This window comes from Budorcas taxicolor, chromosome 7, assembly GCF_023091745.1.
Source record: "Budorcas taxicolor isolate Tak-1 chromosome 7, Takin1.1, whole genome shotgun sequence".
In the NCBI taxonomy this organism is placed as follows: Eukaryota; Metazoa; Chordata; class Mammalia; order Artiodactyla; family Bovidae; genus Budorcas; species Budorcas taxicolor.
Window position 1 is genome coordinate 61,971,166 of NC_068916.1, and position 12,401 is coordinate 61,983,566.

At 48.6% G+C, this 12,401-nt stretch overlaps 1 protein-coding gene across 2 annotated transcripts in view; it reads right to left on the reverse strand.

Moving 5' to 3' along the window:
• Positions 1 to 890: 890 nt before the first annotated feature.
• Positions 891 to 12,401, reverse strand: part of ANXA6 (annexin A6) — a 48,871-nt gene continuing 37,360 nt past the window's right edge. The window contains exons 21-26 of one of the 2 annotated variants that reach the window (XM_052642868.1): positions 11,037 to 11,054; positions 10,073 to 10,166; positions 8,833 to 8,928; positions 5,813 to 5,871; positions 4,360 to 4,482; positions 891 to 1,313 (exon numbers count right to left, since the gene is read on the reverse strand). In XM_052642868.1, the coding sequence (XP_052498828.1) occupies positions 1,254 to 1,313; positions 4,360 to 4,482; positions 5,813 to 5,871; positions 8,833 to 8,928; positions 10,073 to 10,166; positions 11,037 to 11,054 (450 nt within the window). In that variant the 3' untranslated portion in view covers positions 891 to 1,253. The remainder of the gene's footprint in view (positions 1,314 to 4,359; positions 4,483 to 5,812; positions 5,872 to 8,832; positions 8,929 to 10,072; positions 10,167 to 11,036; positions 11,055 to 12,401) is intronic. The other variant, XM_052642869.1, reaches the window with a different exon arrangement.

The window sequence follows — 12,401 nt, forward strand, 5'->3', positions numbered from 1 at the left end:
TCACCCCGTTCCCTGATCAGTGAATTAACACACACTGAAATGCAGGAGAGGGCAGGTCAGCTGGGACAGGGAGCAGAGCCCTCCAGCCCCCAGGCACCCAGAAGCCACGGTACTGGACAGTTTGAGATCCGAGTCCCAGAGCAGAACCAGAGCTGAGGTAAGAGAGATGGAGAAAGTGCAGCCGACCAGTTGATCACTGACCTTCACAAACTGGAAGCTTTCCACAGGCCTCCCCAGATCACGATCACATCTGGTGCCCCTGAAGAGTTCAGAAGAGGAAGTCTGGGCTCAGAGGCTAAACAGATGAAGAGCTCACAGAGAAACATCCAGGCAGCAGAGGGGAGAGAAGGGACCTGAAACCTAGAGCCAGCTGGGCCAGCCTTCCCAGTCTGGACCCAAGCTCTGACCCTCATTCGGGGGGGAAGACAGAAGCCACTCCCGGGTAGCTTAACACCTTGGCTTTGATGGCGGCAACTCAGGCTGCAGGTTCTGCATCAAAATCACAGTTCCCCCTGGGAAATGCGTTTATGCGTCTGTATGTCTCTGTTTATTTAAAGAGAGAAATGGAAAGGGAACGATTTGGAGGCACATCCTAGAATATCAACATCAGAAGAATAAGCCAAGATCATTTTGTCGAGCCCATATTTTGTGGATAAGAAAATAGAGACTCAGGGAGGGAAAGAGGCTGGCGTAAGGTCACAGAGCAGGTGTGTGGCAGGTGCAAACTTGAACCCAGGTCTCCGTGCTCCTGGTTCAGCTCTAGCACCATGAACGGGATGAGGTGGCAGTGAGACAGTGGGAGGACTGCCAGCTGGCTCAGCACATTTCCACGCCCCCCTCCCCAGAACTGGAACCACACCCCCCCGTAAAAGCACACACACATCACTCACTTCACAGACAGAGGCTCAGAATGTTTTTGGCTTCGATAAAGCCCAGACCAGGGCAGGGGCTGTGACAAGAGATGGCAGCTGGGAAGGCGTGAGGAGGAGGAGGATGGGGAGTGGAGGTGGACGGGATCAATGGCTCCGGTTCTTCGGCCGCTCAGACGTGAGCAGGGGTGACCGTGCCGGGCCCTCAGTGGCTCACGGGAGTGGGAGTTTCCCCTAAACCCCAGCTGAAGACAAGCGCCCACCCTGACCCCTCCCCCCACCCTGTCCCTTCTTTAGTCTCTGAAGCTGGAGCATCAGGCTGGGTCATGGCAGGCGGTGCTGCTGACCATCTCTCAGCAGAGGTGCCCACGAGCACCAGTGGCCTCAGTCCTCGCCTCCACAGATGGCCAGCAAGGCCTTCAGGAAGTGTCCGGAGGTGTCACCCTGGCAGGGTCAGAGGGAGAGCAGAGTGAGTGGAACAACACTGATGATCTCAAGGCCCCCCCCTCCCAGCTGCTCTCAGCCTGGATGTCACCCCGACACATGAAGGCTCCCATGTCCCTTCTGTGGCTCCCCGTTGTCCTCAGGGAAGATGTCCAAGCTCTCAGCCTGGCCTCAAGGCCTTGTGTGGTCTGACCCACATGAAGCTCTGTGGCTTCACCTCCCTCCTTTCCTTCTGAAAGCATCTTGAGCATCTTGCTACCTAAATGCCTACCATTCCTCCATCCAGCATGCCCTCTGCACTGCCCCCAAATCCTGTCTGCCATCAGGTGCCCTCTCTGCTGTGATCACAGCCCTCTCTTCTGGCCTCTTCCCTTGTACTCTGCTAACACTTTTCCCCCAAGCTCATTAACACATGTGTTATGGGATTCCTTATTTGAACAAACATTACTGAGCACTTGCTGGGCACCAGCCCTTGCAGAAATTTATGTGAACAGCATTAAGGTTATGTTGTATGTCTGGCATGTTAGGGAAATGGAAATGGAGGCGCCTTATTTAGGCTTCAGAAGCAGGCCTCTGACTGACTCTGACCTTGCCTAGACTACGTGCCTGCCTGCAACCACACAAGCAGCACTTTGGGTAAGAAAGGGGGTGGGTCTTGGAGGTTCTTGAGCCCCTGGAGGCCTGGCCAGCCCCCTAGTATCGAAGAAGTCTCATGATTCATAAGGTCAAACACAAAGCATTGTAAAAGTTATAGGAAAACCAGAGCTGCATGTTTGTGTACAAACTGATGATGATACCAGTCTGTAGCCTGGGATTATAATCGGGAGCACCCAGAGCTCACCTGTGGGGTGGATGCACCGCCAGAGACCTTTTTCCCATTGAGACTCCAGATAGCTTTTACTTGCAACTTCCCAGCGCTATTCAAGTCTGAATGTGGGTTTCAGTTCAGTTTGGTGATGTATATGCTGTTACCTTTCTCTATTGTTTTTATTTCTTTTCTTTTAATGACTGTACATGAAATTAAGTCAAATAATCCTCTATTTAATATTAAAATTGTTTATTGTGTATGTAATGAGTGGTCTCTTCTGTTAATGAATCCTTCAAACCTAAAATGAAAGTAAAACTTTCAGCCAAACAGGCCATTATGGAAAAAGTATGGAGATTCCTCAAAAAATAAAAAATAGAACTACCATATGTTTCAGCAATTTCACTCCTGGGTGTTTATCCAAAGAAAACAAACATTACTTAGAAACGATATATGCACCCTTATGTTCATAGCAGCATTATACACAACAGCTAAGATGCGGAAGCAGCCCAAGTGCCCATCAACTGATGAACAGATGAAGACAGGCACACACAGGCAATGGAATGTGACTCAGCCGTAAAGATGAAATCGCGCGTTTCTAAGAACACAGGTGGCCCTAGAGATTACTGTGCTAAGTGAAATAAGTCAGAAAAATACCGTATAGTTTCATTTATACTCAGAATCTAACAAAACAAATGAACAAATGTAACAAAAAACAAAGAGCTACAGATACAGAGAGCAAATACCAATTCCCAGAGGAACGGGGATAGAAGAGGAAAGAAAAAGGTGAGGGAGATTGGAGATACAAACTTCTAGTTGCCAAATAAAATGAGTCATGGGTATGAAATGTACAGTGTGGTAAATACAGTCAATAACTAATACTTTTGTACGGTGACACGTTATAAGTAGATTTACTGTGGTGATCGTTTTGAAATGTATAGAAAAAAATCACTACATTGTATAATAGGAAATAGCCCAGGGTTATAGATCAATTATAGATCTTCCTGGTGGCTCAGACGGTAAAGTGTCTGCCTGCAATGTGGGAGACCCGGGTTCGATTCCTGGGTCAGGAAGATCCCCTGGAGAGGAAATGGCAATCCACTCCAGCACTCTTGCCTGGAAAATCCCATGGATGGAGGAGCCTGATAGGCTACAGTCCATGGGGTCGCAAAGAGTCGGACACGACTGAGCAACTTCACTTTCACAGATCCATTATAACTCAAAAACAAATCAACTCATAGAAACAGTTCAGATTTGTGGGTGGTGGGAGGAAGAACTGGATGTTGTAGTCAAGAAGTACAAACTTCCAGTTATAAGTACTAGGGATGCAATGTACAACATAAAACATATAATTAACACTGCTGTAATATATAATATATAAAAATTATATCATGATATACAAAAGTTGAGAGTAAATCCTAAAAGTTCTCATTACACACACAAAACATTTTTCTACTTCTTTAATTTTGTTTCTATATGACATGATGGATGTTCACTAAAGTTATTGGGATAAGCATTTCATGATTTTTATAAGGCAAATCATTATGCTGTACCCTTAAGCTTATATAGTGTTATATGTCAATTATATCTCAATAAAACTGGAAGAAAAAATAATAAAGATGTTCTACCAATTCACATCTCCATCAGGTCTGTAAGAGACTGCCTGTGAGCTTCCCCATGGTCTTGTCAACCAAGTCCAGCATCAAGCTTTAAGATTTTGGTCAATCTCAACGTCAAAGAAATGGGCTTCATAAACAAAAAAAGTAGACATCTACCTGACTCCATTTACATGAGATAATCAGAAAAGGCAAATTTTTAGAGACAGAAAGTCCCTTGAAAGTTGTCTAGAGCCGGCAGTGGTGACAGGTACAAGGGACGACACTGGGGTGATGAAAACACTGAGCTGTGGAGGAGACTATACAATTTGTCCCATTTACTACAAATTACTGACTTATGCCCTTAAAACAGGTGAATTTTATGGTCTGTAAATTATGATTCAATAAAATTGCTTTTAAAAAGCAAGAAAAGGGGCTCTTGTTTTATTTGGAAATCCTAAATTATAAGCCTGTGATCCACCTGGAATTTATTTTGGTATGAACAGTAAGTAAGGCAGATCTCCTCTCATTTAGCAACGTCTTGGTTGTTCTAAGAGGTGACACTCTGGGAATAAAAAGAACGTCTATGTTGGAGCATCTGACACTCCCCCCTACCCCCTGACCTCTCACCCTGCTTGCCCCTCACCTCAATGGCTTGGTGGAGAGACTTGTCATATTTCTCGATGAACTCCCGCCGGATGTTGAGCAGGTCGATCTCACTCCGGGAGACCATGATCCTGGTGAGGGTCTTCTCATCCGTGCCAGCACCCTGGTGGAGGCAGGTGACAGGGAGACACAGGGCAGGAGGAGGAAGGGGCTAGGTCAGGTAGGAGCTCTTGGGTGGCCATCTGCTCCGCTCCCTTTCCCCTGCAACCTGGGGTGGGACATCCTGCCTCTGTCTTCCATAAACAGTCCTGACTCCAACTCCCCTGTGCCTAGGCCTGGCCAGACAGAGGCAACAATTGCCTATACGAGCTGAATAGCATGCTCCCCGAATTCATGTCCACCTGGAGCTTTACAAGGTGACCTACTGTGGAAATAGGGTCTTTGCACATGAAATTAGTAGAGGACATACTGCATTGGGGTGAGCCCAAGATCCAGTGACTGTTGTCCTTACATGAAGGACATGTGGACATACACACAGATAAAGGCAGAGACTGGAGGGACGCAGCCACAAGGCAGGAAACACGAGGGTTCCAGGCAACCATCGGAAGCTGGGGGAGAGCCATGGGAGAGCTTCTCCCTTAGGGCCTCCAGGAGGAACCCATCCTGCCAACACCTTCATTTTGGGCTCCTGGCCTCCAGAATCGTGAAAGAATACACTATTGTCACTCAATTTGTGACAGCAGCCCTGGGAAATTAATACAGGATCCAAGGAGCAGACACAGAACATGGAATGTATGGGCAGCCAAGGCCCACCTCTGCCCCCCAGGAGCTCAGAACACCAGCTGAGGAGTCAGGGCTGCACATGGCCAGGGCTCAAGAGATGGTTGTCATGTTTGGGGACAGCAGGCTAAGAGGGGTCTCAGGCTCACTCCCACTAAACAGAATGTCCAGGCTCTGTCAGCAGCTGGGACTCCACTGTCGGGTTGGGAGGCTGGCCAGAGTGGCCCGGGTTTTCAGGAAGCCAGAGCTAGTCCCAGAGTTGAGCACTTGCTTCTTTTTGTGATCATTTGTCACAGGAGACATTGTTTCACTTGCTAGAATGGGAGTGCCAAGGGGGCAGAGACTGTCCTTTTCGAGTTCCCAGAATAAGCTTGTCAACCTTAGCATCTGGGACCAGACCATTCTCTGCTGTGGGGGTTGTGTGTGCATTGGAGGATGTTTAGCAGTATTCCTGCTCTCTACACACCAGATGCAAAAAGCAACACTCCCCAAGTTGTGACAACCAAATGCATCTGAACATTGTCCAGTGTTCCCCAGGGGGCAACGTAAACCCTGGTTGAGAACTACTTTCCTAGAACCAGGCCTGGGACAAAGGCTGAGAAACATCAACCAGGCAGAAGCAACTCCAGTTCCTGACCGGGCCGGTGGTGCCCACCTGTGCACCAAAGTGGAAGTGCGCAAAGGGAAAGGAACACACAAGTAAGTTTTCTTACCTTCATGGATTTGTAAAGTTTGTCAGCAAAGAAGAGAGGCTTGTTCTTGACACTTTGAACTGGTAGGAAGAGGAAAGAGATGCAGGGCACTTGGTCAGAGGAGGTGTGGCCAGACCATGGGCTGCTGCTGATGCTACTGAAGTAGCATATCCTTTCCTTGCAACCTGTGCCCAAGGTTGTGGCCAAACCAGGGTCACCCCCAGGCCTGACACCTTCACTCTCCCTTCCTGACACCTCCTCCTCTGTCTCATCCATGGACCTGGCTCTCACTCAGTTGCATCTCGTTTCCTGCTGAGGTGCTTGTAGCTAACCAAGGCTAGCAGAGGACTCAAAGGGAAGAAACCACTTGCGAAGCCACGGTACAGGGCCTCAGACTTCTAAGTGCAACAGAATCAAAGACAAACTTGAGTAAAACTCAGGTTTTAGGCTCCACCCTAAAGATTCATATTAAAGCAATATTTTAAGCAGAGGTTCTCAAAGTTTAGTTCCTAGAAGTTGTCTGCATCATCTGGGAACCTGGTAGAAATGTACATTCTCGTGTCCCACCCTCGGGATGTGCTGAATCTGTACCTTGGAAGGTGGGTGACCAGCTCACCCCACTTTACCTGGGGCATTCCTGGTGTTAGCACAAACCTGGTTGGTTGCATACCTCACTGTGGTACAGCCTAATGTTTGAGAACTCCTGATTGAGAGAAACACTACACCAAAGAAAAGACTGTCAGTGTAATTTAGGGCACTGCCAATCCCTGGGGCTGAGTGTTGCCCCAGAGTGTCCACATGTTTGCATCAACCTACCTAGCACCACCCCAAATACTGCCTGCCTGATGTAACAACCTCCCACCCTCCAAAGCCGGGGATGGGGGGTGGGTCTCTAGCCCTCAGCAGCTGCTGGATCCCAAGGCCCCAGAGCTCACAGGGATCAGAAGGGGTGTCTCAGGTAGCTTAAGGAGGAGGATTCAGATGCCAGAGCCAAAACGCTAGAATGACTCTGGATGTAAAAGCATCTCTATGAGGAGGGCAGGGGCCGAGAGGCTGGAGCCGTGCATCCCAAGGGCATACTCATGCAGGAGACAGGCATATACGTGTATATAGGCATATACATATACACGCGGGAGACAGGCCCCTGCAGCAGGTTCGGGACCCTGTGGGAAAGACCACATTATATACTGACCTTCCTGGGTCCTTTTGTAGTTACCTACCACCTCCTAAACAAAACCCAAGCTCCTCGACCTGAAAATCAAAGCTCCTGTCTCCCTTTGCTCTCTCATCTCCTCTGTTTCCCCAAGGTAAGGAGAAGTTTCCTGTCTGTCCTCCACTACTTTACCTCCCCAAATCCACATCCCCAGTCCTGTCACCTCCTCCAAGGAGACTGCCCTGACTGCAAGCTTGGGGCTCAGTGCGGTTAAGGAGGAGACTGAGCAGAAACTTCCATCCTCTATAACCAACCACAGAAAGCCTTCCCCGGAATCTGAAGCCTGCCCACCTGCCTCAGAGGACCCCGGGGCCTGCCATGGGATGGAGTGAAGTGGAGCGGAATGTCTGTGCACACACACGCACATACACGCGTTCTAGGTGGGAAAAGAGGAAAGCGGGAGCAACATGAGGAGAGCAAGGCTAGATGAGTCTCCACAGATCAATTACCCTGGGATTAATACGAGTCTGGGCTTTGGGCTCAGACAGCCTCTGGTTCCAGTCCCACTTCTGCTATGTAACCTTGCTGAACCCCAGCATCCCACTTTGTAAACTAAGCAGATAAAAACACTGTGTGAGGATTCAAACAAAGCTGTGTGCAACTAACTTCACATAGGGTCTGACAGGAAATAACAACAGAAGCTAATATTTATCCAGCGCCGTTTATGCGCCAGGAGGCTGTTTTTTAAGTGTCATATAATTAACTCCTTTAAACCTGGTACTATTATCACACCTGCTTTACAGAGGAGGACAACTGAGGCACAGGGTGTTCATGACCTGCTAAAGGATATAACTGCACAGCTAATGTGGCACAGATGGGACTCTACCTGGATTTACTACGCTATTCTGTCTCCTAAGTGTTGCTCCCAGCTGGTAAAGATCCACTATAAATTAAATAATAACGTCACGACAATAACACCTCTGCTTCCTATGTTCTGCAATAACTTTTCCTTGCATTTGAAGTCCCTAAAATCAATAGGCATCCTGTAATTGATGGCAATTATGTGAAAACCTTCCACTGATACCTCAAGGTTAAGATTAAAAAAAAAAGTGCATCAATACAATGCATTGTATTGTAGTCATAAAATAAGATACTGCTAATCACTAACGCTAATAAAAACAAATCTGACCTTTGTTCATATCTACTCAGTCATTTGCACACATGGAGAACTGAGATCCAAAAGGAGAAAGACTTTTCAAAGGCAAGAGCTAATATTATGCAATAAGAGAGTAACCAAAGAGATCCAGGAGCTGGGAGAAGGAAAAGGTGTGTGCACGTCTACACACCCTAGAACTGCAGGACACTGCACCCCTACCCAGCCCAGCCATCACCCTCCCAGCCATGTCCCCAGAGAGAGCTCTTTCCTTACCCTACCCTGCCACCTAGACGGAGAAGGCAATGGCAACTCACTCCAGTACTTTTGCCTGGCAAATCCCATGGAGGAGCCTGGTAGGCTGCAGTCCATGGGGTCGCTAGGAGTCGGACACGACTGAGCGACTTCACTTTCACTTTTCACTTTTATGCACTGAAGAATGAAATGGCAACCCACTCCAATATTCTTGTCTGGAGAATCCCAGGGATGGGGAAGCCTGGTGGGCTGCCATCTATGGGGTCGCACAGAGTCAGACACGACTGAAGCGAGTTAGCAGCCGCCTAGAACAAGTCCTCATGTTACCCCGCCAATCACGCATTGACAGACCCCAAGAAGTGGTAGTGCTTATTTTCCAGAACTAGTAGTTTAAGAAGTTGCAAAGGCCACACTCATCCTGGGACTCTGGACATGCTTCCTATCCCTCCCTAGCCCTTGCCCTTGGTCCCCGCCAGTTACCAATGGCCACAAACACGTCTCGGACATCCCCAGACATCTCCTTCTTGATGGTATGCTCCACGTCATAGTTGGTCATCTTGACGAATTCCTGGAAGACTGGCCCCAAGAGAAGCCCCCAAGGTAGGAGGTGAGCTTTGATGTGGGGTTTAGAGGGACATCATCCTTTCCCCTACCACCCAGCAGCAGCAGGCGTGGCTGCAGCCCAAACCTAAATCTACCAGGCAGGGCTGTTGTGGAAGGGACATTCTAACCTCAAGGCTGCCTTGAGCTCTGAGCCAAGCCTGTATCAAGTCAGACACTGCCCCAGAGCTTCAGGCAAGTTTCAGGAACTCAGGCTGGGGTAGCAGAAGGAACAGGCATGCTATTCACAGCTGTTCCACAAGCCCACCGAAGGACCTTGGGTGAACCCTTCACCCTTTCTGGGCCCCCCTTTCCTCCCAAGTCAAGTTGGGATAGAGATTAATGTAAGTAATCACAATGATAACACTAAGGAAGTTATCAGGTACCAAGCGCTTTGGTGCATTAGTAATTATTTTTTGCATCCTCACAATAGTCATGTGAGGTAGAATTAAAATCCCGTATTTATAGGTAAGGGAACAAAGGCACAGATATTCAGTAACTTGCCCAGGGTCACACGACTGATAAGTGGGAGATTCGAATCAAGTCAGTCCAGCTCCCAAGTCCATTCTTTTAGTCACTGTGCTAAAGCCCCTTAAGTATTTTACTACAAAGTACCAGGCACGTGCATGTTAAAATGTCTCTGTCTCAGTAGTAAGGGCCCCTCACCACCGCCTAATGTGGGAGTCGCCGCATACAGTGGTGCACGTGGCAGCCTGTGTGTCTCTAAGACGTGCACGTGGTCTCTGTGTCATCACCACCCTCACTACCTTACTCCTGGCAGATGTCACCAAAGAACCGTGACACAGAACCTTCAAATCCTTCTCAACACGGCATTCTAGGCAGCCACTACCAACCCCCTAGAGTTGGCCTTGGAGGCTAAAGCCACCTGCCATCCTTTATCCCAGGCATCACGCGTGTTTCCCTAAGGAGGTGAGGAGAGTTGGCCCGAGGCTCAATGATGCTGTTAGCAGCACAGCCAGGGCCAGACCCTGGGGTTCCTGAGTTCCCGTCAGCCAACAAACTCCCTTGCTGGGGTAAGGGGCGGGTGGGTGGGCAGCTGGCTCCTCTTGTCAAGGGTTGGGGATCTTCCCACTGCCTTGGGAGGGGAGTTGGGTCTCACCTCTCCGGAGGTGTGGATAGCTCCGCGTGCAGAGGATCATCATGAATCGTGTCTCCAGGGAAGATTTGTCTCCACTGGATGTGTCTGCCATTTCCTGCAGAGTCCAGGTGGGGGCAGGAATGGGGAGGGGAGACACAGGACACAAGAAAGCCTTGGTTGTTTTCCACTTCCATGTCTGCCTGGGTCGAGGGTGGTGAGAAGCTGGGCTAAGCCAGCCACCCAAGGAGGCCCTTCCTCGGTCTCCACATCCTGTCCAGCTCCCAGGGACCATGTGGACTCACCCAGAGGAGCTGAGCACAAAGCACTCCCACCTTAGCCTTGGGGACACAGGACTGGGCCCGGGGCAAGGGCAAGCGGGGACTGGGCCTGGAGACTCAGATTCTTCTTCCATCTTTAAACCCCTCTGAAAGCCTCTCTGGGGAAGTGTCTGTGCATGTGTGCAAGGGAAAATGGCCTAGCCAGTGTTTCCCCAAGCGTGGTAAACAGGCAAACGTGTTTACACTCCACATATTTATTTCCACAGTGATCTTCCGGTCAGTTCTATTTACATCAATATGAAATTCCCTTTAAAGTAACTCAATTTGGGGACTTCCCTGGTGGTTCAGCAATCAAGACTCTGTGCTCCCAATGCAGGGGGTGAGGGTTTGATCCCCGGCCAGAGAACTAGGATCCCACAGGCCACACGGTGCATCCAGAAAGTAAACAACTCATTTGGGGTTAAAATGAGCGTCCATTTAAAGCACTATTCGCAGTTGGTGGTATATAGCACCATTCTGGCAAGTGGTTGAGTGGTGAAGTTTGGGAAACACTTGCCCAGCCCATTTTTCATGCAGTGGGGTTCTCTGGAGGTCCTGAAGGGGAGAGAGAGAACCTGGGGGGCAGGCCCCCAAATCATGCCTGACTGCCCACTCAGCCCCACCCAGACTCAGACCATTAAAACCCACATGAAGAACAGGGCACTCACCAAGATCTCAGCAGCCACCTGAGAGCAGGGAGGAGAGAGAAGGGAGAGAGGGGAAGGCGAGAGTCAAAGGAGGCCCAGAGAGGGGGCCCTGGGGTGCAGGTGAGGTAGCCTGGATCGGCATGGGGGGGGGCAGGGAGGGGCTGCGAGGACAGCTTCCCCTGATCTTTGAGTTGGACTCAAAATGAGGACAGGTCTGAGAATTAACGATGGATGTGCTTACTGGAGGGATAACCAGAGGGTACAGGACAGGACCCCCTGCCCCTCACGCCTGCCACTGAGAAGTTCAGTGTGAGAAGTGCCATGTTCCCTACACCCTTTACCACATCGGGATTGAAGGGTCCTCCAGAGACCTGTTACATACCCTCTCATGTTACAGACAGGACACAGGAAAGCTAAGGCCTGGGGGGTGGGACATGCAGCCGGTCAGGTGGGAAAATGCCAGCTGCCCCAGTCATCTTACAAGGGTGAACTTCCATCGTTGCATCATGCTGAGCACAAAGTTCTGAGGTTAGGACACTATTTTGTTAGGCAAATGGCTATGACTTGCAGGGCCTGGGTACGAAATACAGTCAGCCCTGTGCACCCCCTAGATGGAATTTTGTTTTTGCCTGTTTACCCAAAACTCTGCTGACTGCTTTATTCTGTTGGGCAGACTGAAATCATCCTCTTCATAAACTTCTCAATAGCCTTACACTTTAGAAACCATTTTTGTTACATAAACTTGTAACGTCTATCAAAATTCAAAATGCACATGCCTTTGATCAAGCAACTATGCTGCTAGGAATTTCTCTTGCAAATAAACTAGCCAACTATATCTTTGGAGATATACTACAAGGGTGCTCACTGGTAATAGAGAAAAACTGGAAACCATTACCAGATTGCTTGTTAATCGAGCTATGGTTCATTTAGCAATGGAAATCCACTCAGCTAGTAAAAAGAATGGGACTGGTCTACAGGACTGCTAAGGAGAGAGCTTTCATTTAAATTAAGCAAGAAAGTAAAGTACTTTATGTTGCATATAAGTGTTTCTTTACCTCGATAAGAAAAGATAAATATGCTCACTCTTACATATTTACTGGGAAGTTGTGCTAGAGGGACAGTCAAGATACTGTTGACAGTGATTAGCTTTAAAGAGAAGGGCTGGGGGAAGAACTCTGGCATTGCATTTTTCCTGAAATTTTATGTTTCTATTTTCTCAACATGCAAATACATTATTTTAACTTTTTAGAAAAAAGTTAAATAGGAGCTATCAGAGCTACTAGGATTATGGGATGTTTCTGGGCTTTTTGTTGTTGCTTTGTTTGCTTTTTTAATTTATTTAGCTGCACCATATCTTAGTTGTGGCATGTGGGATCTAGTTCCTTG